Source organism: Triturus cristatus, chromosome 1_2 (genome assembly GCF_964204655.1).
Source record: "Triturus cristatus chromosome 1_2, aTriCri1.1, whole genome shotgun sequence".
In the NCBI taxonomy this organism is placed as follows: domain Eukaryota; kingdom Metazoa; phylum Chordata; class Amphibia; order Caudata; family Salamandridae; genus Triturus; species Triturus cristatus.
The window spans coordinates 36,225,167-36,250,422 of NC_140580.1; the positions used below are offsets into that span (position 1 = coordinate 36,225,167).

General features: G+C 46.6%; 1 protein-coding gene across 6 annotated transcripts in view; it reads left to right on the forward strand.

Moving 5' to 3' along the window:
* The window catches only part of KDM5B (lysine demethylase 5B), an 897,967-nt gene that overhangs the window by 809,791 nt on the left and 62,920 nt on the right, over positions 1–25,256 (forward strand). For 3 of the 6 annotated variants that reach the window (XM_085600377.1, XM_085600387.1, XM_085600404.1), the window contains 2 exons: positions 7,450–7,655; positions 21,111–21,143. In XM_085600377.1, coding sequence (XP_085456503.1) covers positions 7,450–7,655; positions 21,111–21,143 — 239 coding nt within the window. Of the gene's footprint in view, positions 1–7,449; positions 7,656–21,110; positions 21,144–21,330; positions 21,377–25,256 lie in introns of those variants that run through there. The other 3 variants (XM_085600396.1, XM_085600414.1, XM_085600423.1) reach the window with 2 other exon arrangements.

The following is a 25,256-nucleotide window of genomic DNA, read 5'->3' on the forward strand; positions in this document are numbered from 1 at the left end:
CGACCATGTCTTGATCTCGGAGGGCACTGCACAGCAGTTGCAGTGGTGGCTCACGGACCGCGATTGGGTCACGGGCAAGAGCCTCTCCCTACCCCTACCGGAGCATGTCGTAGTGACGGATGCGTCCCTCCTGGGATGGGGTGGCCATATGGGAGAGGCGGAGATCAGAGGCCTCTGGTCTCCGGCGGAGTCTCGCCTCCACATCAACTTGTTGGAGCGGAGAGCGATCCGACTTGCACTGAAAGCCTTCCTTCCCTCTGTCCGGGGAAGTGTCGTGCAGGTGTTCACGGACAACACCACCGCCATGTGGTATTGCAACAAACAAGGCGGGGTGGGGTCGTGGACCCTTTGTCAGGAGGCTCTGCGCCTCTGGACATGGCTGGAACACCAGGGCATCACCCTGGTCGTTCAACATCTGGCGGGATCTCTGAACGCCAGAGCAGACGAACTCAGCCGCCGGTGCATGATGGATCACGAATGGCGTCTGAACTCCGAGGTGGCGCAAGGTCTCTTTCAGCAGTGGGGAGAGCCTTGGTTAGATCTATTCGCCACCGACGAGAACGCGCAATGTCAGCAGTTCTGCGCGTTGGAATTTCCAAGGCGGCACTCGCTCGGCGACGCTTTTCGTCGCGAGTGGAGTTGCGGTCTGTTGTACGCCTTTCCGCCTATACCACTTCTGCCCAGAGTGCTGAAGAAGATCAAGTGCGACCGGGCCCAAGTCATCTTGGTGGCTCCGGATTGGGCACGAAGGTACTGGTATCCCGAGCTACTCAGTATGTTGACCGATCCTCCTATACGTCTGCCCCTTCGGGAGGATCTTCTGTCGCAGCAGCAGGGGACGGTCCTCCACCCGAACCTGTCCAGCCTCCACCTCCATGCGTGGAGATTGAGCGGCGGCAGTTGATGCCATTTGACTTGCCTCCTGAAGTCTGTGATATCATTCTGGCAGCCAGGCGTCCCTCCACAAAGACGGTATACGCCTGCCGGTGGAACAAATTTGTGGCATGGTGCACAGCAAAGGCTGTGTATCCCCTTTCTGCCCCTCTTTCTGAGGTTCTCCTCTTTCTTCTTTCTTTGGCCCGACAGGGCTCTGCCCTGGGCACCTTGAAAGGTTATCTTGCTGCTCTCTCTGCCTTCTTACGGCTTCCAGATCAGCCCTCTTTTCAAGTCCCCTGTAGTGTCACGCTTTCTTAAAGGCATTACTCACACGTTCCCTCCTGTCCCTTTCGTAATGCCTCAGTGGGACTTGAATCTTGTCTTGACATTCCTGATGTGCGCTCCCTTTGAGCCTCTTCACAATTGTCCTCTTCGTCTTCTAACTCTTAAGACTGCTTTCCTGGTAGCCATCACCTCGGCTAGACGGGTGAGTGAGCTCCAGGCTCTATCGTCCAAGCCTCCTTTTCTGTCTGTTCATCCGGACAAGGTTGTCCTTCGGCCTCGTCCTTCCTTTCTACCGAAAGTGGTGACCCCCTTTCATCTTGGGCAATCTGTCACCTTGCCCACCTTCTTTCCGCATCCTTCCAAAGAGGAAGAGCGGCTCCACCGTCTGGACCCAAAACGTGCGCTCTCCTTTTATTTGGACCGCACTAAACAGTTCCGGGTGGACTACCAGCTTTTCGTTGGCTACGTGGGTGCAAAGAAGGGAAAAGCTGTACACAAACGGACCATCTCCCGGTGGGTCGTTTTGTGTATAAAAATCTGTTATTCCTTGGCAAAAAAGGAACCGCCTGTTGGGCTGCGCGCCCATTCTACTCGGGCCACAGCGGCCACTACTGCTTTGGGACGGGGGGTCCCTTTGCAGGACATCTGTCAGGTGGCAACGTGGGCTTCGCTGCACACGTTTGCCAGGCATTATTGCCTGGACAGCCAAGTCCGGAGGGATGGCTTCTTTGGCCGTTCTGTCCTCCAGGACTTTCTGGTGTGATCTTGGTTTGCAGACCCACCACCGGGGTTGGTATTGCTTGGGTATCTATTCTAAGGTGAGGAATCTAACTAACGTGTTTCTTTCAGATGAACAAGTTACTTACCTTCGGTAACGATGTATCTGTAAGAAACATTAGTTAGTTAGATTCCTCCCCGACCCACCCATCCTCCTTGTTCTGCGAACTGACATCTAGGGTTAAGGCTATCCCTTTCAGGGCCCTAGAATTTTTTGGCACCAGTGTCGGTATCTTGCATGGCTCTGCGTTCCTGGCGCTGAATGCTATGTACAAGAACTGACGTCAGCGCGCGAGGGCGGCGTCTAAGTACTCCCCCGACGTCATTCCGGCGCCGACGACGGACGCGGAGCCGCAGATGACGCCTAGCGACGCGCAAGGGGTATTGCTGACGAAAAATCTTCCGGATCCAGTCTGACGCCTGGGGATATTCTAAGGTGAGGAATCTAACTAACTAATGTTTCTTACAGATACATTGTTACCGAAGGTAAGTAACTTGTTCTTTTGTTACACAAGCGATTTTTAAGGAATATTTGTATGTTTAAAAAATCGACACTTAGGCAATGTTATCCTATGGAGGAAAGTTTGGTTATCGCAAAATCACTGTTGTAATTGCTTTGTAGGGTCAGTGCTGGGCACAAAGATCCAGCACTGGGATCTCTCCTGGTAACAGGTGAGTAATTTCGTTATCGTTGATCGGGTGATTTTTAGTGTATATTTCACTAACGCTTCAAGAGCCTTACCTGCAAATACACAATGATAGGATTGTAATGAGAACAGATCAACACTTCATGCCAAAGGTGGTGTCACGGTTCCACATCAACCAGACAATTCAAATACCAAGTTTTTTCCAAAAACCTACCACAAGCACAGAAAGGGCGTTACACACACTGGATGCCAGGAGGGCAGTAATGCATTATATGGAATGGACAAAGGAGTGCAGAAAGACAAAGCAGTTCTTTGTATCCTTTGCCAGCAGATTTTTGGGGTGACCAGTTACCAAAAATACCATTGCACTAACCATACAACTCTGCCACAAACAAGCAGGACAACAGTTACAAGGAGCAGCTCATGCTCACTCAACAAGGAAGAAAGGAGCAACAATTGCGTTTCTAGCAAACACACCTATTCAAGACATTTGCCAAGCCGCAACATGGTCTGCAGTGCACACGTTCACTGAGCACTATTGTGTAGATATTCAAATGAACAAGGAAGAGCAAGTAGGACAGAAGGTCTTGCAACATATATTCAATAATCAGAGCTCATCTTCCACCCAGCCACCACAATAACGACAAACCGCTACAAAGTCTATGCACAGGATTGTGAATCCAGAAAGATTCACGCTGCAAAACATATAGTTTCTTACCTGTCGGTGTAGTTTTGCAGCTTGAAGACTTTCTGGATTCACTAGTAATCCCACCCTCCTCCACCAGAAAGATGAGACAGGAGGAAGAGGATTAAAACAGGAATGAGACTTTAAGAGTTAAAAGAAGAGAAAGAGTAACATACGACAAGAAAAAAGAATCCGACGATAACGACCAAAGGTGGGAGCTTCCGGAGGAAGCGCGTCAACGTCACGAAGGACAGCAAATGGTGGTATGTTGACGCGCACCTGGGCCACGGGGAAAATAAAAAGAGAAAAAAGACTACAATTCCGGACCCAACCACAGGATGGCTGACCAATGTACAGCATAGTGAATCCAGAAAGTCTTCAAGCTGCAAAACTACACCGACGGGTAAGAAAATATACATTTGTCATTATGAACTCCACAGCACCATAATGGCTTTACTGAAAACTGGGGAGTTTGGTATCAAACTTCTCAGCACATTAAACCCACATTGATGCCAGTGTGGGATTTAATGAAAAATGCACTCGGAGAACATTTTAGCGATGCCCCCTGAAAAACGACCAGCCTCTGGTGGCTTCCCTGGCAAGCCTGCAACCACGAGACATGTTACTGGACCCATGGGGGTGGGAGCATTCGCTTCCTGGGCCCAGAAACAAAGCCTTTCCTGGGTGGAGCTTGTCACACCTTCCCCAGGCCAGGAAGAGCCATCTACAGCAGGGGAGCTTCAAAGACCTTGCCGCCTTTGTAATGCATCCCCCTCCCTCTTCTGCTATCAGGAGCGGGCCCCCTTCCTGTCTCTCCTTTTTGGCGGGAAGATAGGCAAGAAACAATAGCCAGCCCGGAAGGTGTACCCACCTCTGCCAACCCCACCACTCTGGTGGGAGAGGCGAGTGAAGCCCACTCTTCAGTGCCCACCATCTTGCAGATGGCAGGCACTCTCCAATCAGGATTGGGGATTATGCCCACTCCCCCACGTGGGGTGAGCACACCAAGGGCATAGTCGCCCTAAGGTTAGTAGCCCATTGGCTACTGACCTCAAGACCCATAAAACGCCCCATAAATACAGTATTTAGGGGGCAGCCCTGAACTAAAAAGAGAGATTCTCGCAACCTATGAAGGACGAAAGAAGACGCCCAGCAGAGGAAACTGCAGAGAAGAACTAACTTGGCCCCAGTCCTACCGGCCCCTTTGCAGTTTTCAGATATCCTGCGTCAAAAGTCACCTTACCCTTCAAACAGCGACCTCCAGAACCCTTGGAAGGACTGACTGCCTTCAACAAAGATAGGATATCCTGTGAACAGCAGCTGTGTTCAAAAGAAACTCCCAAGACAGACTCTGAGCCTGCTGAGGATAAATAAACCCGACGCCTGGAACCACCACTGCACCCGATGCCTACGGCCTGAATCCAGGTGGCCCACCAGTCCCAGCGAGGTCCCCCAGCGCTGCAGAGTCTGAGTCTACCGTGGGTTGGCCCCTCCAGGACTCAATGATGTTGCCTGAAGCCTCTGCACGGAGGCCCCCCTCCCACCACGAGTGGCCTGGTAAAAATCCAACCTCAAAAGACACCCCTGCATCAAGCCGCCCTGCGCCCTGGAGAAGAGAACCCGAGGTGCACCTATGTTCCTAAGCCCTCCAACTTACTTGCCCAGCTGTTGGTTCCTCCCAGAAGTCTTCCTGGACCGAGCATGCAGCCAAAATCCAAAACCGGCAACTCCTATTGAAAACAACAGGGCACCCGACGCCAAAACAGCACCCTCCACCCAGCCGTCCCTGCACGGCTGTGGGTGTACTTTGGGTGCTATCTCGGATCCCCCTTTGCCCTGAGCCTTTCACGAGGAGCTTTGCTCCCACAACCTGGAGGCCCCCTCTTCCCCATTGGATAACATTGGGCCTCAGCACTCTGCACCCGACCAACTAGTGCCGCTGAGGGTGCTTTGAGAGTGCATCCTTGACCCTGGGGGAACCCTGGTTCTAACCCCAGAATACCAGCTCCCACAACCAAGTACTTACCTGTTAACCAATAACCATATTTTCCCCATAGGAATAAATTTACTTTTTTTCCTTAAATTGTTCTGTGTGGATTTGGTTTTGTAAGAGAACTTGAAAAACTGGAAATTATTGAAAACTACTTTACGTACCTTTTCTCTAGGAAATGTCCCAGTGTGATATCTAGGCGTATCACACTGAGTAGAAAAAGTTATCTGCAAAGTAATCAAAAGTAATCTAGCAGTAATTTCAACTATATTAAAAGTATTTACACATCTGTAACAGTCATTTTCATTCAGCTTGCGTTTATTGTTCAACTTGCCTTGAAAAGTACCATTTACACTTACCCGTGCCATGATTGCTTGGTTCTAGAAAATAAATGCAACCAAATAATATTTTTATACAAATCAAATTGGTCTGAGTTCAGTCTTTGAGTGTGTGACATCATTTGCAGATTGAGTATGTACAACAAATGCTTAACACTACCCTCTGATAAAGCCTTACTGCTCGCCCACACTACCACAAATGGAGAATAAGGTGCTAACTACTTTTACCTCTGCATACCTTTGGAGTTCCACTGCACTCTGTGCACTTTATTCCTCATTTTGGTATGGTATATACAGATCCAGCTTCCTATACTTCTTCGATCCTTCTCAAATATTCTTAAGTCACTGTCCATCTGGGTACAGTCTCCAGATTTAGGAGGATGGATACATCCACGTCTACTCTGTTTTCCCAAAGGGTAATTAAACGGTTTATTAAAGGGCTCTTCAGACCTTTTCCACGTCTCCGGCATCCTCCAGTTCCATGAGAGCTTAACACTGTCTTCGGCCAGCTTATCTTACCTCCTTTTGATCCTATACATAGAGCAAACTTAAAATGTGTCTACTGGAAGATAGTACTACTCCTGGCTCTGACATCCACTAGAAGAGGGAGAGTTATTTAGGCATTTACCATCGGGGAACCTTTTTGCAGATTCATTATGGATGAGTCCTAAATTCATTCCTTAGGTGCCTACTGACCTCCATTTAAATGAGCCTGCCTTTCTTGCATCTTTCATTCCCAATCCACCTTCAACAGCAGAAAGATCATTACATTCCCTAGACTTGCATATATGTCTCAAATTCTATATAGACAAAACAAAGGACATGCACATATAAGACCAGATATTTGTATAATTTGGTCAACCATGCAAAGGCAAAGCCGTGTCCAAACAGGGGCTAACTTGTTTGCCCTCAGTCTGTAGTGCTTTCAGTCACGCCAGAGCCAAGCGTCGTCTCCAGGGGAAAGTGTGTGTGCGTTCCACCAGGGGCATGGTTTCAACTGCAGCACTCCATGCTGCGGTGTCTTTAAAAGACATCTACCATACAGCCACCTGGAGGAGCAGGCATACATTGATGAAGCATTACTGCCTAGACATGAGCGCAGAAGCTGATGCAACAGTAGGACAGGCAGTGCTGAGAAATCGTTTCCATTAATGGTAATCCTGCTTCCTGCATGTATTTTATAATTTGTACTCCTTGCTATTCTGATTAAAGAATGTGAATATATCAAAGAGCCAATGTTGGAGAAGAAATTAGTTACTTACCTGTAACTCCAGTTCCTCAACATTGATATATTTTATATATTCACATGCAACCCTCCTTCCTTCCCAGTCAGTGGGTCATCATATTTATTCTTACACGTGTGTTTGAAATCGGAGCTATTATGGCCTCTAGGGGGAGTAGGAGAGCTTAAGCTTACATCTCATTGGCCGAAGTTTGGTTTCTTTCAAACGAGGTGGATGTGTTACTAAACATACCATGTTTCAGGCCAGTGGGCATTTTACTTTGTATGCTGTTTATTTTACACTGTATACTGCTACTTTAATGCACCGGGGATTCCCAGCCTGACAACGGGGAAGAATTCAAGCATGTGTTTGCATAAAAGATTCCAATGTTGGGGAACTGGAGTTAGAGGTAAGTAACTATTTTCATACCTCTTCTGATGTGCAGAAGATTGCTGAAATACTGAATGTTTTATCTAGGTGGTTTTGTTGTAACCTATGTTGAAGGCATGAACCATGTTAATTGATAGAACATTATTTTAATATATCAGGAGAATTATAACCATATAGTAATGCACAAACTGTCTCATACGATCTGTCATTACCAGAGTCTTCAATTATATCATTGTAGGTCTAAGTGCAGAACTAGAAGAAGTGCTTATGGAAGCCCAGTCACTGCAGGTCTCTCTACCAGAAATACAGGAGCTCTACCATATGTTATTCATGCAACAGCAGCAATTCGCTGAGCAAACAAAGCACAATTCTTCCTTGTGGATCCCCAGTGAGAAGAGCACAGTTGCAGAGTGCATAGAGGAACATGCTCCACAAAAAGAAGAGGTACCAACTAGTGTTTTTCTTTATTAATTGAGTGCTTGGGAAATATGTATTTACCCTTTACTGTTGACCTTTTATGTTGGAGACACAATGGCAAAGCACTAAATAATGTATTTCCTGAACCACCCACCCAACCAAACATTGTCTGATTATCTCTGAGTGCATGTCAGAAAAATGTGTGACTTGTCTCACAGTTTTAAAGACATGATAAATGTGTGTTTTAGGCATGTGTGCTGTAGATACACATGCTTTGCATACTCCTGCCATCTAGTGTTGTGGCCGGATGTTTGCAAGTTGTTGTCTTCGAAGAAGTATTTTCCAGTCACAAGGTAAGGTGACTCCTCCTTTCAGTGATAGTGCACATGGGCATCGACTCCACTGTTAGATTGATTTCTTTCCGCCATCGGGTTCGGACGTGGTTTGCAGCGCTCTGGTTAGACACCATCCTTCGGGATCCTCTCGGTGCGCAACACACTGTATTGTCTGTATTGTTTTGTATGCGTTTCACCATTCTCAGTGTGTCTCAAAAACTAGAAAAACACTCTTGTTCGCGGCATATGAGCTGCAGATCACACACTGTGCATAGATCACCATCTGGTGTTGGGCCCGGATGTTTGCACTTTGTTGTTGTATTGGACTAAGTCTTTGGAAGTCACAAGATAGATGACTCCTCCTTTGGACAATAGTGCGCTTGGGCATCGACTCCATCTTCAGATTGTCTTTTTCTGCCATCAGGCTCGGATGTGTTCGTCACGCTCCAGTTCGGTGTCGTTACCGTTCTACCTTTCGACGCGCAATCCTTCACCCATTCTTCGGTATTGTTTCAATCGCATTTCCCTATTGAAGCACATCTCTACAAACTTGAAATCTTCTATTCCGGTTGTCGACACAGGCCTTCGGGCCTAGCCACGCCATTAGGCCTTTGGCTCATGGAAAGAACTCCTTTCAAAAAGTGTCCTCAATGTGGATCCAAGTTTCCACACGCTGATCTTCACGAGGTGTGTAACCTCTGCCTTTAACTTGAGCACGAGGCCAAAGACTGTCCAGCTTGTGCCTCTTTCCGCTCCAAGAAAACAATATGGGATTGTCGGGCTCGAAGAAGCATGGCTCGATCATCAACATAGATACCGGTCAATATCTTCCAAGAAGCAATCAATGTACCGGAGCAGGAGCAGATCGAAGAGGGCAACATTAGCTCCTCCGAAGCCGACGACTCCGACGTCCAAGACATCACTCCAGGGCAGCGGGTCGTAAGTACTGACTTCGACCCCTCCCACCCACCCACTCATAAAAAGGCTTCAGTAACACCTTCACCTTCGGGCCTAGGTGCACACCGTAAAGCCTATTTATTTCAATGTACTGTATTTCCTAAGTGTTGCAACTTACTGCATCCCCTGTAAATCAAACAAAGTACAATTTCTATTGCCTTTTCAAACTGTTTTATGTAAGAAACTGGCTCTCTATATACTACACCAAAATGAGGTATAGTGTGTATAGAGTCCAAGTGACCCCAGAGGTAGGCAGAGGTTAAAGTTAGGTAGAACCTTATTCTCTAATTGTGGTAGAGTGGCGAGCAGTAAGGCAGTATCAGAGGACAGTGTTAAGCATTTGATGTAAACAGTCAGCAAATGATTTCACACACTCAATAACTGAACGCTAGGCCAATTGTGTTGTTTTATTTTTAGAACCAAGCAAGCCTGGCACAGGTAAGCATTAAATACTTTTCAGTAATAAGTTACTGGATATAGGACAGTTTGAAAATGCAATAGCAATTGTACTTTGTTTGATTTACAGGGGATGCAGTAGGTTGCAACACTTGGCAAATACAGTACATTGAAATGAATAGGCTTTTTCAGTAAATTACAGGTAAGTTACTTTTTACGTTCCTGCTCTAACTCAGTGCTGGATACCTAGATTCAGCACTGGGACATTTCCTGGAAACAGGTAAGTAATTACGTTTTGGTTATTCGCATGATTTTTAAAGAATATTTTTAGATTTCAAAACTCCACACTTAAAACTTTTTGGAGACAAATAGTTAATGTTATCCTATGGAGTAAAAACAAGTTAACGGTTCACAGGTAAGTAATTGTCTGTGGGCGTTAAGGTTCTGGGGTTAGACTCAGGGGTCCCCCAGGGTCAGTGATGCACTGTTGCACCCTCAGCGGCACTAGGGCGGCCGGGTGCAGTGTTGTGGCCCAATGTTATCCATTGGGGGATAGGGGACCTCCAGTTGGTGGCTGCTGATAAGCAAGCCACTGGGTTGTGGGAGCAAAGCTCCTAGGGTCAAGGTCAGGGCAAATGGGGAAACAAAGTAACACAAAAGGTGCACCCTCAGCGTCACTGGGGCGGTCGGGTGCAGAGTGCTATTTCGACGTCGTGCGCCCTTTTGTTTTCTATGGAGAACCTCCGGTTTGCAAAAGCACTACAGGCAGGGAAACAAAGGACTTCTGGGTGCGACCACCACTTGGAGAGGTAAGTTGGGAAGTTAAGGGTTGGTTAGGCACCGTCGGTTTGGTCACACAAGGCTGCGGGGCATCGGGTGCAGGGGGGCCTTTTGGGGTCGGATCTTCTTACCAGCTCCTGGTTGCGGTTAGGGGGCCTTCTTGATTTAGGCTGCAGGCGTCAGCTGGAGGCAGGTCAGGGGTCGCGGGATCTCGTGTCAGGATTGCCGGGGTGACCTCCTCATGGTGTTTTTCCACTTGAGCTCGGGCGGGGTTCGGCGGGTGCAGAGTGAGCTGGATTCGCGGTCTCTGGCTGGTTCCAGAAGCTGCAGTTTGAACAAATCCTGTGTTCACGGGAGATGCAGTCTTTAGAAGTGAAGGCAGGCAGGTCCTCCGGGTTTCTTGAGGTTGCTGGCTGCAGCACACATCGGGATTTCGCAGGAGCAGGTTCGAGGGGAAGACAGGCCAGTAGGGCTGGGGCCAATTCAGTGGGCGTCGTCCTCTTGTTAGCTCTGCACGGCTCTTCAGTCCTTCTTCTCTTCTTTCTTGTCTGGATCTCAGGAAGCAAGGTTCAGGGTGCCCCCTAAATACTTAATTTACGTGCGTTACAGGTAGGGAAAGGGCAGGGACCAATGGCTCCCTTTCGTGGGGTGGGTACACCCCCTATTGTACCACCCTCCAGTGGGAGGGGGCATGAGCTTGTCCCTGGTTGGTTGGGTCCACCCCATCCTTCAGATGGCGGGGATTCGGAGTTGTGCTTCACCTCACCTCCCCCACCTGAGGGGTGGAGTTGGCAGAGGTGGGCACACCTCTCTTCCTCACTTGTTTTTCCCGCCGGTTCTCCCGCCCAAAGTGGGGGTCAGAACCAGTGGGGACCAGTTGCTGAGAGCAAGTGGCCTGGGGAAGCTCACAAAGGTGGCAGATCATTGAAGCTTCCCCTTCGTGAACACTGCCCATCCTGGGGTAGGAGGCTTGGCACCTCGTCCCAGGATGTGCATTGTTTCAGGCCCCAGAGAGCAGCAGGCTCCCGACCCATGGGTCCAGAAACATGTCTGTTGGTGGCAGCCTAAGCAGCCACTCAGTCAGGTCACTAGAAGTTGGTCGAGTTTCAGGGGGCATCTCTAAGATGCCCTCTGTTGCAATTTACATTAAATCCCACACTGGCGTCAGTGTGGGTTTAATGTGCTGAGAAGTTGGATTCCAAACTTCAGTCTTCAGTGTGGCCATTATGGTGTTGTGGAGTTCGTAATGACAAACTCCCAGCACCATATACTCTTAATGGCAGCACTGCACTTACAATGCCCAGGAATGGACTTGGGCACTGTAGAGGTACAGGGCTCATGCACCTGTACCCTCACCACTGGCATAGGGCACCCAGCTAGAGGGGTGACTGATGTATGCAAGGGCAGTGGTTTGTGGCATGGCACACTGGAATGTGTGCCATGTCGACTCTTCACTTTGTTCTGCACCATGACACGCAGTGTGCAAAGGCAGTGTCTGAGTGCACTGGTACAGGACCTCTAAGGGTGGCACAATAAGTGCTGCAGCCCTTAGAGGCTTTCTCTGGTCACAGTGCCCTGGGAACCTGTGGTACCATTTACCAGGGGCTGACCTGTGGCCAGAGATGCCAATTTGGTTTAGGCTTCAATGCAGTTTTTGGGAAAGAACATAGGCCCTGGGTACCTGATTAGCAGGAGAGCAGGGCACACTCAGTCAAAGTACATCAGCAATTCAGCAAAAAAGTGGGGGCAACCATGCAGAAAGAGGGAAATTTCTCACACCTACCATTTGCTGTTCAGGGCAACTAGTAGTCGTGGGTGGAGCGGACTCACTCTGCAGCACTCCACCGATGTCACTTTCTAAATTCTGCTCATCGTCGCTCACCCGCCTCGAACTCAAGCACTCGCGTCAGTGCCACAATTGCCCGCCTCAGGTCAGTCTTCATAATAAAGATGGGACCTGGGGGTTTGGGAGAAATAAAAATGTAAGTGCTGGGGTGGGGATATGCTGTTTACCACAGTGCATCCTTTGCGCAATCAAATGGTACATTTCTTTGTCCACTGCAGCGTGGTTTTACGTTTCTCGAAGAAAAAACAATCGAAGCCGCTAATCCTTTTGCAGGCACAACTCTAGAGAGAAGTGTAGATTTGGAGACCTCTTGTAAGACCCTTTATGCAAGCACGAGCCATAAAACTTTACATCTCGTCTGCCCCAGAGCTGGATTTACATTTCATCATCTTATCCCAAATCTGAGCTTTCGCTTAGTTGCCCAACTGGCTCCCTGCACTCAAGACATCCTTTGAATGGTGCAAAACAATTTCTGCCAGCAGACTGATACAAAAAGCGGTTCATTTTCAAAATTGCAGATAAGATTTCAACCTCCTAAAGGCTTCCTTTACTATCATAGTCCCCTTTTTGTTTCTTGCTTAGGCATTCCTCGAACTGGGTTCCCCAATCATCATGTGATTCCTCCAAGGATCTGGGGAATACCGATTAATTGAAAGAGGTTTTCACTTGTTAGGTGCAGGGAGCTTGTTATTCTCAAACCATTGTTTTTTCCAGCCTCGTGACGTCAGAAAGCTGGAGGGCCACTTGCAGAGGCGCTGTTAGCAGAAAGAGAGGATGTGACGCTACAGCCAAAGCTTTAGAAGTTGAGACTTAGGTTACAATCTCGATGTCAGCTCAACTTCCTGTTTCTGAAAAAATGAACCTGACCTTGGATAATTTAACTTGAGCTCATCAAGCTTTCCTGTACCTTCAAACTAGAAGCCAAGTTCTCACTATATAAACGAGTTGGTGTAGCTTGCAAGGACAGCACTATAGGAGCCGTAGCCCCTTTCTTTTTGTTGTTGATCTCGTTGATGCCCGAGAAAAACAAGGCCCAGGGCTGGAGCCACTCGGAGCTCTGTTGGTAAGGGTAACATTCAACTTTTGTGCGCAGATGATTGACAGCTCCAGCACCATCCCGCTGTTCACAATCATTTACCTCTATCCCATGGGTCTTCACAAAGCCGCTAGGTATTACTCCACTCCCCTCACAAGGAATTACACTGTTCCCAAATTCATGTGATCCCACCATAAGTACATGCCACCGTAGTTATTCGCTTCCTCTTTTTATAGGCCTCCGCAAACATAGATTTGGTTAACATTACAGGCACCTCTCATTCCATAGGTATCCATATTATCTCCATACGAATAGTAAGCTAGGTTCCTGTTGCAGTAACCCCCCCACTTTTTGGCGGATTTCTGATGCACTTTGACTTGATGTGCCCTGGGTCCCTGACAATCCGGTTCCCAGGGCCTGTGTTCTTTCCCAAGCTGTACCTTTATACCCCCAATTGGCACCGCTCTGGCCACATTAAAGTCCCTTGTAAAGGTACCATGGGTACCAAGGGCACTGTCCAGGGAAGGCCTCTAAGGGCTACAGCACATATTCTGCCACTCTTAGAGGTCCTGTACCTTCACACACACACACTTCCATTTCAGGCTGCGTGTTTTGGTGAATAGAAAAGTAAAGAGTCTACATGGCACACATACCTGTGTAAATACACAAAACAGTATCCACAAGTCTAAACAGACTGTTAGAACCACAAAAGACCTAAAGACAGTGACCATAAACCTATATACTTCTAGCAGGCTACAGAAGGAAAAATCCTATAAAAGGACGGATTCCCATCACTCACCAATGGTGACATGCTTCATCATCTGGGTCTCCTCCTAGTGTCACTCTAGTGGGACTAAGGGCTGCAACCCTTTCAAAAGGAAAGGGGAGCTCACGGATGTTTTTTTTGGGGCTATGTAAATTATAGCGATAAAACATGCTATATTTAGACCTACAGAAGTGAATGATCGATTTGTGTGGGAATGTTAGGTGCAGTGCGAAGATGCTGTGAAATAGGGAATTAAAATTGACTGCTGAGAGAAAAAAACTTTTATTAATATCTCTCAGAGGTCAAACCTAAAAACAGTGCGAAATGACAGTTTTCAACAAATAACTGTCTAAATATGAAGGGTCAACATGTTTCAGCATAAGTGGACACATGTTATCCTATGCCTTCTTCAGGACCACAGAAATGTTGCTACTGCACAAAGTGATAAATGAATTAAATAAATGAATGAAAGGTTGGAACCAATACAACCATATCAACTGTAATCAGGGCTGTTTAACAATTCCTCTGTAAATAGTGGACTGTTGATAGTTTCTGCAAAAGAGTAAAGTACAACGATCTACAATGTAAAGGTTGGTACAATATCAAAAAGGACTCAAGGATTCAAAAACAAAGTGCTGTATATGCTGACACATTAGATCATTGTCTCTAATTGTGTAATTTCTTCAATGCATGAAATGCAAGCTTACACGTTTTACACGAGGATAAGACCTCACCTCACCTGGCTGTGGCTCAGGAAAAAGGAGGCACCGCTCTCCGAAAAAAGAACGTGGGGAAAGAACAAAACATTTTCATGATACCCTGCTTTTCACTATTACTCTATTGTATAGCAGGAGCAACGTGCACACAGGCTGACATAGGAACACAGGTCTGATTAAAAACCATACTTCAAATTGCTCATAAAATACTGTCCTTATCCCATGGTATGTAGTAGGGATCACAGTATTATTATATGAAAATGTAAATCATGGGAGAGAGCCGTCCATCATAGCTACTGTAGCTGACCGCCCTTGCCCATACTCCCATTCTCATACTTAACTTTACATGTCTCTCCACGTATGTATTCCAAGTTGAAGAAAATTACTCCAGTTCAACCTTAGTAATAGTAGACTTGCTGGTTGTTTTTATCTCATTAGGGACATTCTAATAATACCTAATAGTGGCTCAACCCTGATCGCTGTGCTTGATCAAAGCAAACCACCATTTCTTAGTGCACTCAGCATCTCAATGTTTTATACAATAGTTCGGCTGTAGAGCCAAATCTTATCATATACCACTTCGTGGCTCAGAACTTATGAGTGCATGCCGCCTCCACTCCGAGCTACCGATAAAAAGCAGTGATCTGCACAACCTTTGTGTATTCAAAATCAGCCATTAACCCTCGTCAAACATCAGGAACGACTGCTAGGGGCTCAACGCGTATAGCGTGTCCTACTGCCCATAAAACAACGTTGCAATACCAAACGGCTCAGAAAACTGCTCGTAAACCCTCCCGCATTTTCAAGATAATACCAAAGATCGTGCGGAGGCTTTTGTTATTGAACAATGCCCACAAATCCAAAACACACGCTTAAGAAACATACGCTTGAATAACAGAAAAACGCGCTTACGTGTGCGCTCTTACCTGTCTATCGGTACCTCTGGCGGTTCGATGAGCCGTCTGGGGAGGTAACGATCGACAGGAAACACCATCTTTAAAAAGATTGTTTGGATACCTACGTCACACGCAATGCATCAGGAACGCCCAATCACGTGGCTATCAAAACCAAGGATCATGGGAATTGTAGTTTATAAATGTGATATTTGCTGTGGTTCCACTTTTAAACCATAAAAATGGAAAGAAGTCTTATTTTTCTGTGAAGACTGGCTTTTTTTTCTCTTCAAAATGAATCACAATAATAATGCCATTAAGAATGCCCCCGGAGTGTTTTCAACTACTGCTCAATCAATGAGTGGCATGTCTCGTCCCGAGTTTGCCCATTCCAGGTATTATAATTCACCAGACAGCATATGTGGCACGAGCAGCAATCAAAGCCGCCTCATATCTCATGAGAATGTTGTTATAGCTATCGCTCCTACATGACTGGACAACCCATAAAGACAGGTGATTACCATTAAATAGAACTCCTCATTCACTCGAGGTGTGCTCGATTTTTCTCAAAGTCTGCTGTTTTTTCACCGGAGTGGATTTTCTTATATCGCAACTCACTGCGTAAGCTTCTTGTCACAAATGCTAGTTAAGTCCCCCGTGTGTGGTGTATGACTACTAACCAGGCAAAAGTTACGCTTGCATTTGTGTTCGTCTTTTATCTTATTAATTGCCCATAGTCGTGTCCCATCTGCCCTGCTGATCTTCTGATGTGGTAGAGGGGTCATTTGTATGAAAATTGTCTCAGATGTCTTTTATATGTCAGTATACATCCCTTCAAAGTGCCACTACTAAGATCATGTATCCTCATGTGTTAATATCCCATTTATAAACTACAATTCCCATGATCCTTGGTTTTGATCGCCATGTGATCAGGTGTTCCTAATGCATTGCGTGTGACGTAGGTATCCAAACAATCTTTTTAAAGATGGCGTTTAGTGTCGATCGTTACCTCCCCAGACGGCTCATCAAACCGCCAGAGGTACCGACGGACAGGTAAGAGTGCACATGTAAGCATGTTTTTCTGTGATTCAAGCGCGTGTTTTGGATTTGTGGGCATTGTTCAATAACAAAAGCCTCCGCACGATCTTTGGTATTATCTTGAAAATGGTGGAGGTTTTATAAGCAGTTTTTTGAGCCGTTTGGGTATTGCAGCGTTGTTATATGGGCAGTAGGACACGCTATACGCGCTGAGCCCATAGCAGTCGTTCCTGATGTTTGACGAGAGTTAATGGTTGATTTTGAATACACAAAGGTTGTGCAGATCACTGCTTTTTAGGTCTCGGGACCATCCGGTCGGCAGACCGGAAGTCCGGAGATTTAATGACTTGGGAGAAGAGGGGCTTGAACCCGCCCCTCTTCTGCCCTGTTCTCCATTGGCTGGCCTCGTAAATGCTGGCCAGCCATTGGAGAAGAGGTCCCGTCACTCCAATCATGCCCCGTCCTTTTCGGATCGGGGGCGTGTTTTTTGCGAAAAGTCTCAGGGAGGAGACAACAGCAAAACACGCCCCCCAATCCGAAAATGCCGCTGCCTTTACTCCCGCTCCACATGCGCCTCAGATTCCTGACAACGTTCATTATTTTCAGCCATTGGCAGTTACAAACATCCGGTGTTCTTTATGCGCGGTAACTGTGGCATGATAATCTGTGCATCGTCGAGCAGGGAAAGGTCTGCGTAAGACTGCGCTGCAGCCGTCAGTATCACTAACCAGCTGTCGGAGGTTAGATTTGTTAAACTGCAATTAGTCATGTCATCCCATTCTTCCACCATGTCTGTGAATCAAACATGTGTTCACTGCGTCTACTAAACAACTGATATTAGTTTACTTTTACTTCACAAACGCATAGACGATGTGACACGAATTTCATCTAAGAGTGCGTCCACTACACAGGCTCAAAGAGGTGAGCGCGTGCTACGGCGGTCCGTGTGCAAAGCTCAGAGCACAGAATCGAGGTCCAGCAGGGCTGATTCCCGTATTCATCCTTCCGTTCTAACAGTTTAAGTTATGGATATTTTCTATCTGCTGTGTTACGCCTTTCTTCGAGTGTCATACTGTTATTGCTGCTAAAAAAAACCTTCAGATTGAGCAGTAGTTCGGTTTCACTGCTGAATTTTTAAAAGAAAAAGCCTTTTCACTGAGCACTCATTTCAGCCAGTGCACAGCATTAATAGTGCCACATCTGTAGAAAATGAACCGGAAAGACATTCTGCCTATTAAAAATATCAGCTGATTTAAGGATAAAGTGTTTTCAGTCCCCAGCTTCCCCCCGCCCCCCTAAAAAAGAAATCGGTACCGGCAAATTCTCCATTTTGTGCGCAGTGGCCTTTCTAAGGCCTGGAATGACACTCGCAGCATTTACGATCGGACACCTTTAATTTAATTTTTTTTTTTTTTTAATCGGGTGGTACAGCTGAAACAAGGTCAGGTACATGCATCAGTTACCTGTGCCTCATACTTTCTTATTGTTTAATTTATTGTGGCATCAGGCAGCTCATTTGGAATTAAAGTCGCAGATGGTGGATTGAACAAACATTAGGAGCGCAACCCTTCCCTCACTGAGCCACCCCTGCCACCGAAGATGGAAAAAACAAACATTGCTGCCAGGGCGCCCCCTGCCTCACTGTCCTCACAGCCTCCGATCAGTGTCACCGAGAAGCATTAATTAGATGCATTTTATTCCCTTTTTGCTGCTTGGAATACCAGATAATCACAGGGTGTTAATTGAAGCCAGCCAGACACTTAGCTTTCTTAAACACCGCCAGCACTTTCTGCTGGGAGCATGTTGTGGGTTTTTTAAGACAGATAAATAACAGTTCAGACGGGGCTGCTACTCCTGTAGTACTCTTTTACATACTGTTAAATGCCTTTGTGAACTGTCCCCAAAACATCTAAAAAGGGAATAAAATGAGAATATTAAGGTAATAGGCATACTCAATCAGTTCAAATAGAAAGGAGTGGTGCCCTTTTTGCACTTCTACTAATAAAGAATTCGACGTTTGAGATCTGAGTCACAAAGAAATGTAAGAGTACATAAAATATTACTCCTTAAGTACTACTTTCCCTACTCCAAATGTTTTTGCAAATCATCCCCCGAACTCCCTTATAACGGTTGGGATCACTCGCTACGCTCGCTTGCCACATGCCACTCATCCCGAACTTTTATGCCTCACCACTTTCATATGTCATCAGCCGCCACTGTTCTACGCCCAGGCTTAACAGTTGTGACAAATGCATCATTGCTGGGTTGGGAATGGTGTGTCCTACAACTTGAGAAGATTGGTGAAACGTGTGAGAATCAAATCAACTGTCATCCAGATGCTGCAAAAAAAAACTTTTCATGTGATATTCCTGGTTGAATTTGAGCTTAAAATGAAAGCAAAGAAACTCTGGATATAATGGTCCCTGTCTCTGTAAGTGAGAGTGCTTCTCAGACCTGCTAGTAAGCTCAGGTCAAAGCCATAGGTCAACATGTTTCATGCATTAGGTGGTCATTGAGCGATCTGGTGGCATGTCGTCTGGCCCAACCATTTATACAAACGGGTAGATGTGACCTAATATTCTCTGCAGAGAGAGGAGCTCAATGACTCAAAGCCCCACACTGTGAATATCTGATGAGGTGCCGACTGACATCTTACCACCACTGGCGAGCACTGTTCTAATAAAGTGCTCGAATTGTGAAAACCCTCCTGCAATTCAGGGCAAATCGACCTACCCGATTGCGAGGATGCCAACACAGAGCACAATTTGTCAACTCTGGGCAGTGCCCACTATCTCCTATCCCCGTTCTTGCCTCAGAAGGTGTGGTGTCCATGCCATGAACATTACATGTGATTATGCTGACTTTGGTCATCCTGTTGTTACAACATAAGAGTGGGCCCCAGAGAGACCCTTAAACCACATGGCGACAACCACAAATCTAGGCACCAGAGCCACATTTCTTGGAAAGGAATATGATAGCACACCATATGACTCTGCAAACTGCAACAATAGAACCTACAACACACAGGGCAACACTAGAACATGTAATCACCCCGACTGAAAATTACCTCTTCTGGACCCTTTCTCTGCTGTGCTAAGTATGTATGTAATATTGTGTCAAATGCAGTCAGATAACGTGTAGACTCGAGGAATGCCGTTATATGCCCCCACATTTTACACAGTCTCCATAACTTCACAGCCATTAGGAGAAAAAAGTGACAGCTACCAGCAACCCAACACGTCTCAGCAGCTTCCTGATGTTTCAGACCTAACCATACAAAATCCTGAGACCAATGAGTAATCATCATGGCAAACCTAGAGAAAACCTCAACAGCTTCCTTAACTTTCCGTTCTTTTGCGAGGCAGAGAGTAACGACTACGGCATGAGTGTTCGCTGACCAATCGCCCCCACTATGGCCACCTCAGAAACCTTTCTGATAATCTGTCAATTTTTATTAGTCATTTATTTTTTAAATGCTTAATTTTTAGTGATAAATGCAAAGATCTAGAAACAACGGTGCCACTTCTGCTTTGGCTCCCAAGATCAATGTGTATGTGTCTAGATCCATGTGTGTGTGCGTGGTTCTGTACGTGTGTGCGTGTGGCTGTGTGTGTATGTGTATGCGGCTCTGTGTATGTATGTGTGGCTCTGTGTGTGTGTGTGTGTGCGTGTGTGTGTGTGTGTGTGTGTGTGTGTGTGTGTGTGTGTGTGTGTGGGTGTGTGTGGGAGGCTCTGTGTGTGTGTATGTGTGTGCCTGTGTGTGTGTGTTGCTCTGTGTGGGTGGCTTTTTTGTAGGTGGCTCTATGCGTTGGTGGCTCTGTCTGTGTGTGGGTGGCTCTATTTGTGTGGCTCTATTTGTGTGTGGTTTGCTCTATGTGAATAGCTCTGTGTAGGTGGCTCTGTGTGGGTGGCTCTGTGTTTGTGGGTGGCTTTGTGTGTGTGGCTCTGTGTGTGGGTGCAAATGCAATAGGTCTCGCATTTGAGATAGATTACGCTATTGACATTGTAAATAACAATGGCGTTTCTTTAAATGTTTTAAAAATAAAAACATACACAAAAAAATGTCATGAGCAGTGCCAATAGCTCTAACTTTAACAATGCCGAGACCATTGCATTGTAAATGCTTGTTATTGGTAGCTCGGAGTGGAGGCGGCATGCACGCATAAGTTCTGAGCCACGAGGTGGTGTATGATAAGATTTGGCTCTACAGCCGAACTATTGTATAAAACATTGAGATGCTGAGTGCACTAAGAAAGGGTGGTTTGCTTTGATCAAGCACAGCGATCAGGGTTGAGCCACTATCGGGTATTAATATTAGAATGTCCCTTATAAGATATAAACAGCCAGCAAGTCTACTATTACTAAGGTTGAACTGGAGTAATATTCTTCAACTTGGAATACATACGTGGAGAGACATGTAAAAGAAAGTATGAGAATGGGAGTATGGGCAAGGGCTGTCAGCTACGGTAGCTATGATGGACGGCTCTCGCCCATGAGTTACATTTCCATATAATAATACTGTGATCCCTACTACATACCATGGGATAAGTATGGACAGTATTTTATGAGCAATTTGAAGTATGGTTTTTAATCAGACCTGTGTTCCTATGTCAGCCTGTGTGCACGTTGCTCCTGCTATTTAATAGAGTAATAGAGATATAGTGAAAAGGAGGGTATCATGAACATGTTTTGTTCTTTCCCCACGTTTTTTTTTCGCAGAATGGTGCCTCCTTTTTCCTGAGCCGCGACCAGGTGAGGTGAAGTCTTATCCTTGTGTAAAACGGGTAAGCTTGCATTTCATGCATTGAAGAAATGACACAATTAGAGACAATGATCTAATGTGTCAGCATATACAGCACTTTGTTTTTGAATCCTTGAGTCCTTTTTGATATTGTACCAACCTTTACATTGTAGATCGTTGTACTTTACTCTTTTGCAGAAACTATCATCAGTCCGCTATTTACAGAGGAATTGTTAAACAGCCCTGATTACAGGTGATATGGTTGTATTGGTTCCAACCTTTCATTCATTTATTTAATTCATTTATCACTTTGTGCAGTAGCAACATTTCTGTGGTCCTGAAGAAGGCATAGGATAAAATGTGTCCGCTTATGCTGAAACATGTTGACCCTTCACATTTAGACAGTTATTTGTTGAAAACTGTCGTTTTGCACTGTTTTTAGGTTTGACCACTGAGAGAGATTAATAAGTTTTTTTTTTTTCTCAGCGGTCAGTTTTAATTCCCTATTTCACAGCATCTTCGCACTGCACCTAACATTCCCACAGAAATCGATCATTCACTTCTGTAGGTCTAAATATAGCTTGTTTTATCGCTATAATTTATATAGCCCCACAAAAAACATCTGTGAGCTCTCCTTTCCTTTTGAAACGGTTGCAGCCCTTAGTGACACTAGGAGGAGACCCAGATGATGAAGCATGTCACCATTGGTGAGTGATGGGAGTCCGACCTTTTATGGGATTTTTCCTTCTGTAGCCTGCTGGAAGTATATAGGTTTATTGTCACTGTCTTTAGGTCTTTTGTGGTTCTAACAGTCTGTTTAGACCCGTGGATACGGTTTTTTGTATTTAGCTTGTAACTGGAGAGTATATCCACGCCAGGTCTTTAAATATTCCCTTAGACCCTGCATACGCCGTAGTGTTTACTCATACCTGTGTGCCATGTCTACAACCCACTATGGTATGGTATAGGTAAGACACCCCTCTACCTGGGCGCACTATACCACTGGTGAGGGTACAGGTGCATGAGCCCTGTGCCCCTACAATTTCGAAGTCCATTGTTAGACATTGTAAGTGCAGTAAAGCCATAAAGAGTATATGGTCTGGGAGTTTGTCATTACCAACTCCACAGCAATATAATGGCTTTACCGAATTCTGGGAAGTTTGGTAGCAAACTTCTCAGCATAATAAACCCACACTGATGCCAGTGTGGGATTTAATGAAAAATGCACTCAAAGGGTATCTTAGAGATGCTCCCTGAAAAACGACCAGTCTCTGGTGGGTTCCCTGACTGGTACATCCCAGCCTGCCACCACGGGACATGTTTCTGAACCCCTGAGGCGGGAGCCAGCTCTCCCTGAGCCCAGAAACAAAACCTTCTCAGTGCAGAGGTGGTCACACCTTCCCCAGGCCAGGAAGAGCCATCTCTGGCAGGGGAGCTTCAAAGGGCATGCTGCCTTTGGAACGTGACACCCAGCCTCTCCTGCTATCAGGAGCAGGCCCCCTTCCAGTCTCCCCTCCTTTTCGGCTGGAAGACAGGCGGGAAAAATTTGCACCGCCGAGGTGGTGTGCCCACCTCTGCCAACCCTACCCCTCAGGTGGGGGAGGCGAGGTGAAGTCCACTCTTCAGTGCCCACCATCTTGCAGATGGCAGGCACTCTCCAATCAGGATTAGGGATTGTGCCCACTCCCCCAGGTAGGGTAGGCACACCAAGGGTGTATTTACCCTAAGGTCAGTAGCCCATTGGCTACTGACTTGGAGACCCTTAAAAGTCCCCTAAATACAGTATTTAGGGGACAGCTCTGAACCATGAAGACAGATGCCCTCAACCTATGAAGAAGAATGAAAGAAGACGCCCAGCAGAGGAGACTTGTAGGAAGCTGGCTCCGGTTATACTATACCAAAAAGAGGTATAGTGTGCACAGAGTCCAGTGGAACCCCAAAGGTAGGCAGAGGTAAACGTGTATCGCACCTTACTCTCTATTTGTGGTAGTGTGGGCGAGCAGTAAGGCTTTATCAGAGGGTAGTGTTAAGCATTTGCTGTACACACTAAGGCAGCAAATGATGTCACACACTCAAAGACTGAACTCTGACCAATTTGTTTGTATAAAAAATATCATTTAGTTATTATCTTTCTTAGAACCAAGCCAAGCCTGGTCCAGGTAAGTGAAATAAATTCTTTGCAAAAATCTTATGCAATGTTTTACAATTGAATGCAGGTTCAAATGTAGTTGATTAAATTACAGGTAAGTCAATGTTACTAAATTACTTTTCAGATTACGTTTGCTAATCCGTGTGATATGCCTAGATATCACACTGAGACATCTCCTAGACAAAAGGTAAGTAATTCACTTTTAGTACATAGGCAATTTTTCAATGTTCCATACAAACCAACTCCACAGTTAAAACAATTTTCAAGGAAAAACAGTCGATGTATTTCTATAGAGAAAAATGAAGTTAACGGTTTGCAGGTAAGTACTGGTTTGTGGGAGTTGGTATTCTAGGGTTCCCCCAGGGTCAAGGATGCACTCTTGAAACACCCTCAGCGGCACTAGGGCGGCCGGGTGCAGAGTGCTGAGGCCCAATGTTATCCAATGGGGGATAGGAGGCCTCCAGTTGGTGGCTGCTCACGAGCAGACCACAAGGTTGTGGGAGCAAAGCTCCTGGTGCTAGGCTCAGGGCAAAGGGGGATCCAAGTTAGCACCCAGAGTACACCCGCAGCGGTGCAGGGGCGGGTGGGTGCAGGTGCTATTTTGGTGTCGGGTACCCTGTTGTTTTCAATGGAGATTCTCCGGTTGCAACAAAGACTGGAGGCTCTGGGACGAAGATCTTCTGGCGGTGACCACCGGTGGAAAGGTAAGTTGGGATGCTGGGACACCGTCGGTTGGGCCACCCAAGGCCGTGGGCTGTCAGGTCCAGGAATGTCTTTAGGCGTCAGGTTTTTCTTACCAGCTCCGGTCGGGGGTTCCTCCAGAAAGGGGCTGCAGGCTTTGCTTGGAGAGTTAAGGCAGGTCAGAGATCACCAGATCTCGGGTCAGTATCGCCGGGGAAACCTTCTTGTGGTGTTGGGCCACTTGAACTCGGGCCGTGGGTGTCCTGTGCAGAGTGTTACAGACTCGTGGTTTTGGCTGGGGCCCGAGTCTGTGGTTGAGCGCATCCGATACTCAAGGGAGGCAAAGTTTTGGCTTGGAAGACAGGGCAGGTCCTTCAGGTTCTTGAGGCTGCAGGATACACTGGGATTTTGCTGGAGCAGGTTTGAGGTGGGGACAGGCCGGTAGGGCTGGGGCCAAGTCAGTTGGCGTCGTCGTCCTCTCAGTTTCAGCACGGCTTCTCCGGTCCTTCTGCTCTTCTTCTTGTCTGAGGAGGCAAGATTCAGGGTTGCTCCTAAATACTAGATTTAGGGGCGTTACAGGTAAGTAAAGGTTGGATCCAATGGGTCCCTTCCTTGGGGTTCTTACTCCCCCTTTTATGCCACCCCACAGTGCCAGGCAGGCATATGCCACCCTCTTTTCGACTGGGTCCCCCCATCTGCAAGATGGCAGGGACTGAGAATTGTGCTTCACCTCGCCTCCCCCGCCTGAGAGGTGGGGTTGGCAAAGGTGATCACACCTCCCTCCCTCCCCCAGTTTCCCCGCCGATTCTACCGTCCAAAGTGGGGGTCAGAACTGGTGGGAGCCAGTTGCTGGAAGCAGCAAAGGGCTGGGGTAGCTCACAAAGGCGGTAGGCATTTGAAGCTTCCCCTTCGTTGATCCAGCCCATCCTAGGAGAGGAGGCTTGGCACCTCATCCCAGGATGTGCTTTGGTTCAGGACCCAGAGAGCGGCAGAGTTTCAACCCAGGTGTCGAGAAACATGTCTGGTGGTGGAAGTTGGCTTTCAGCCACTCAGCCAGGCAACTTGTTAGGTTGTTTTTCAGGGGAATTTCTAAGATGCACTCTGATTGCATTTTTCATTAAATCCCACACTGGCATCAGTTTGGGTTTAATGTGCTGAGAAGTTTGATATCAAACTTCCCAGTTTTCAGTAAAGCCATTATGGAGCTGTGGAGTTCTGAATGACAAATCTCCCAGACCATATACTCTTTATGGCATAACTGCACTTATAATGTCTAAGAATGGACTTAGATACT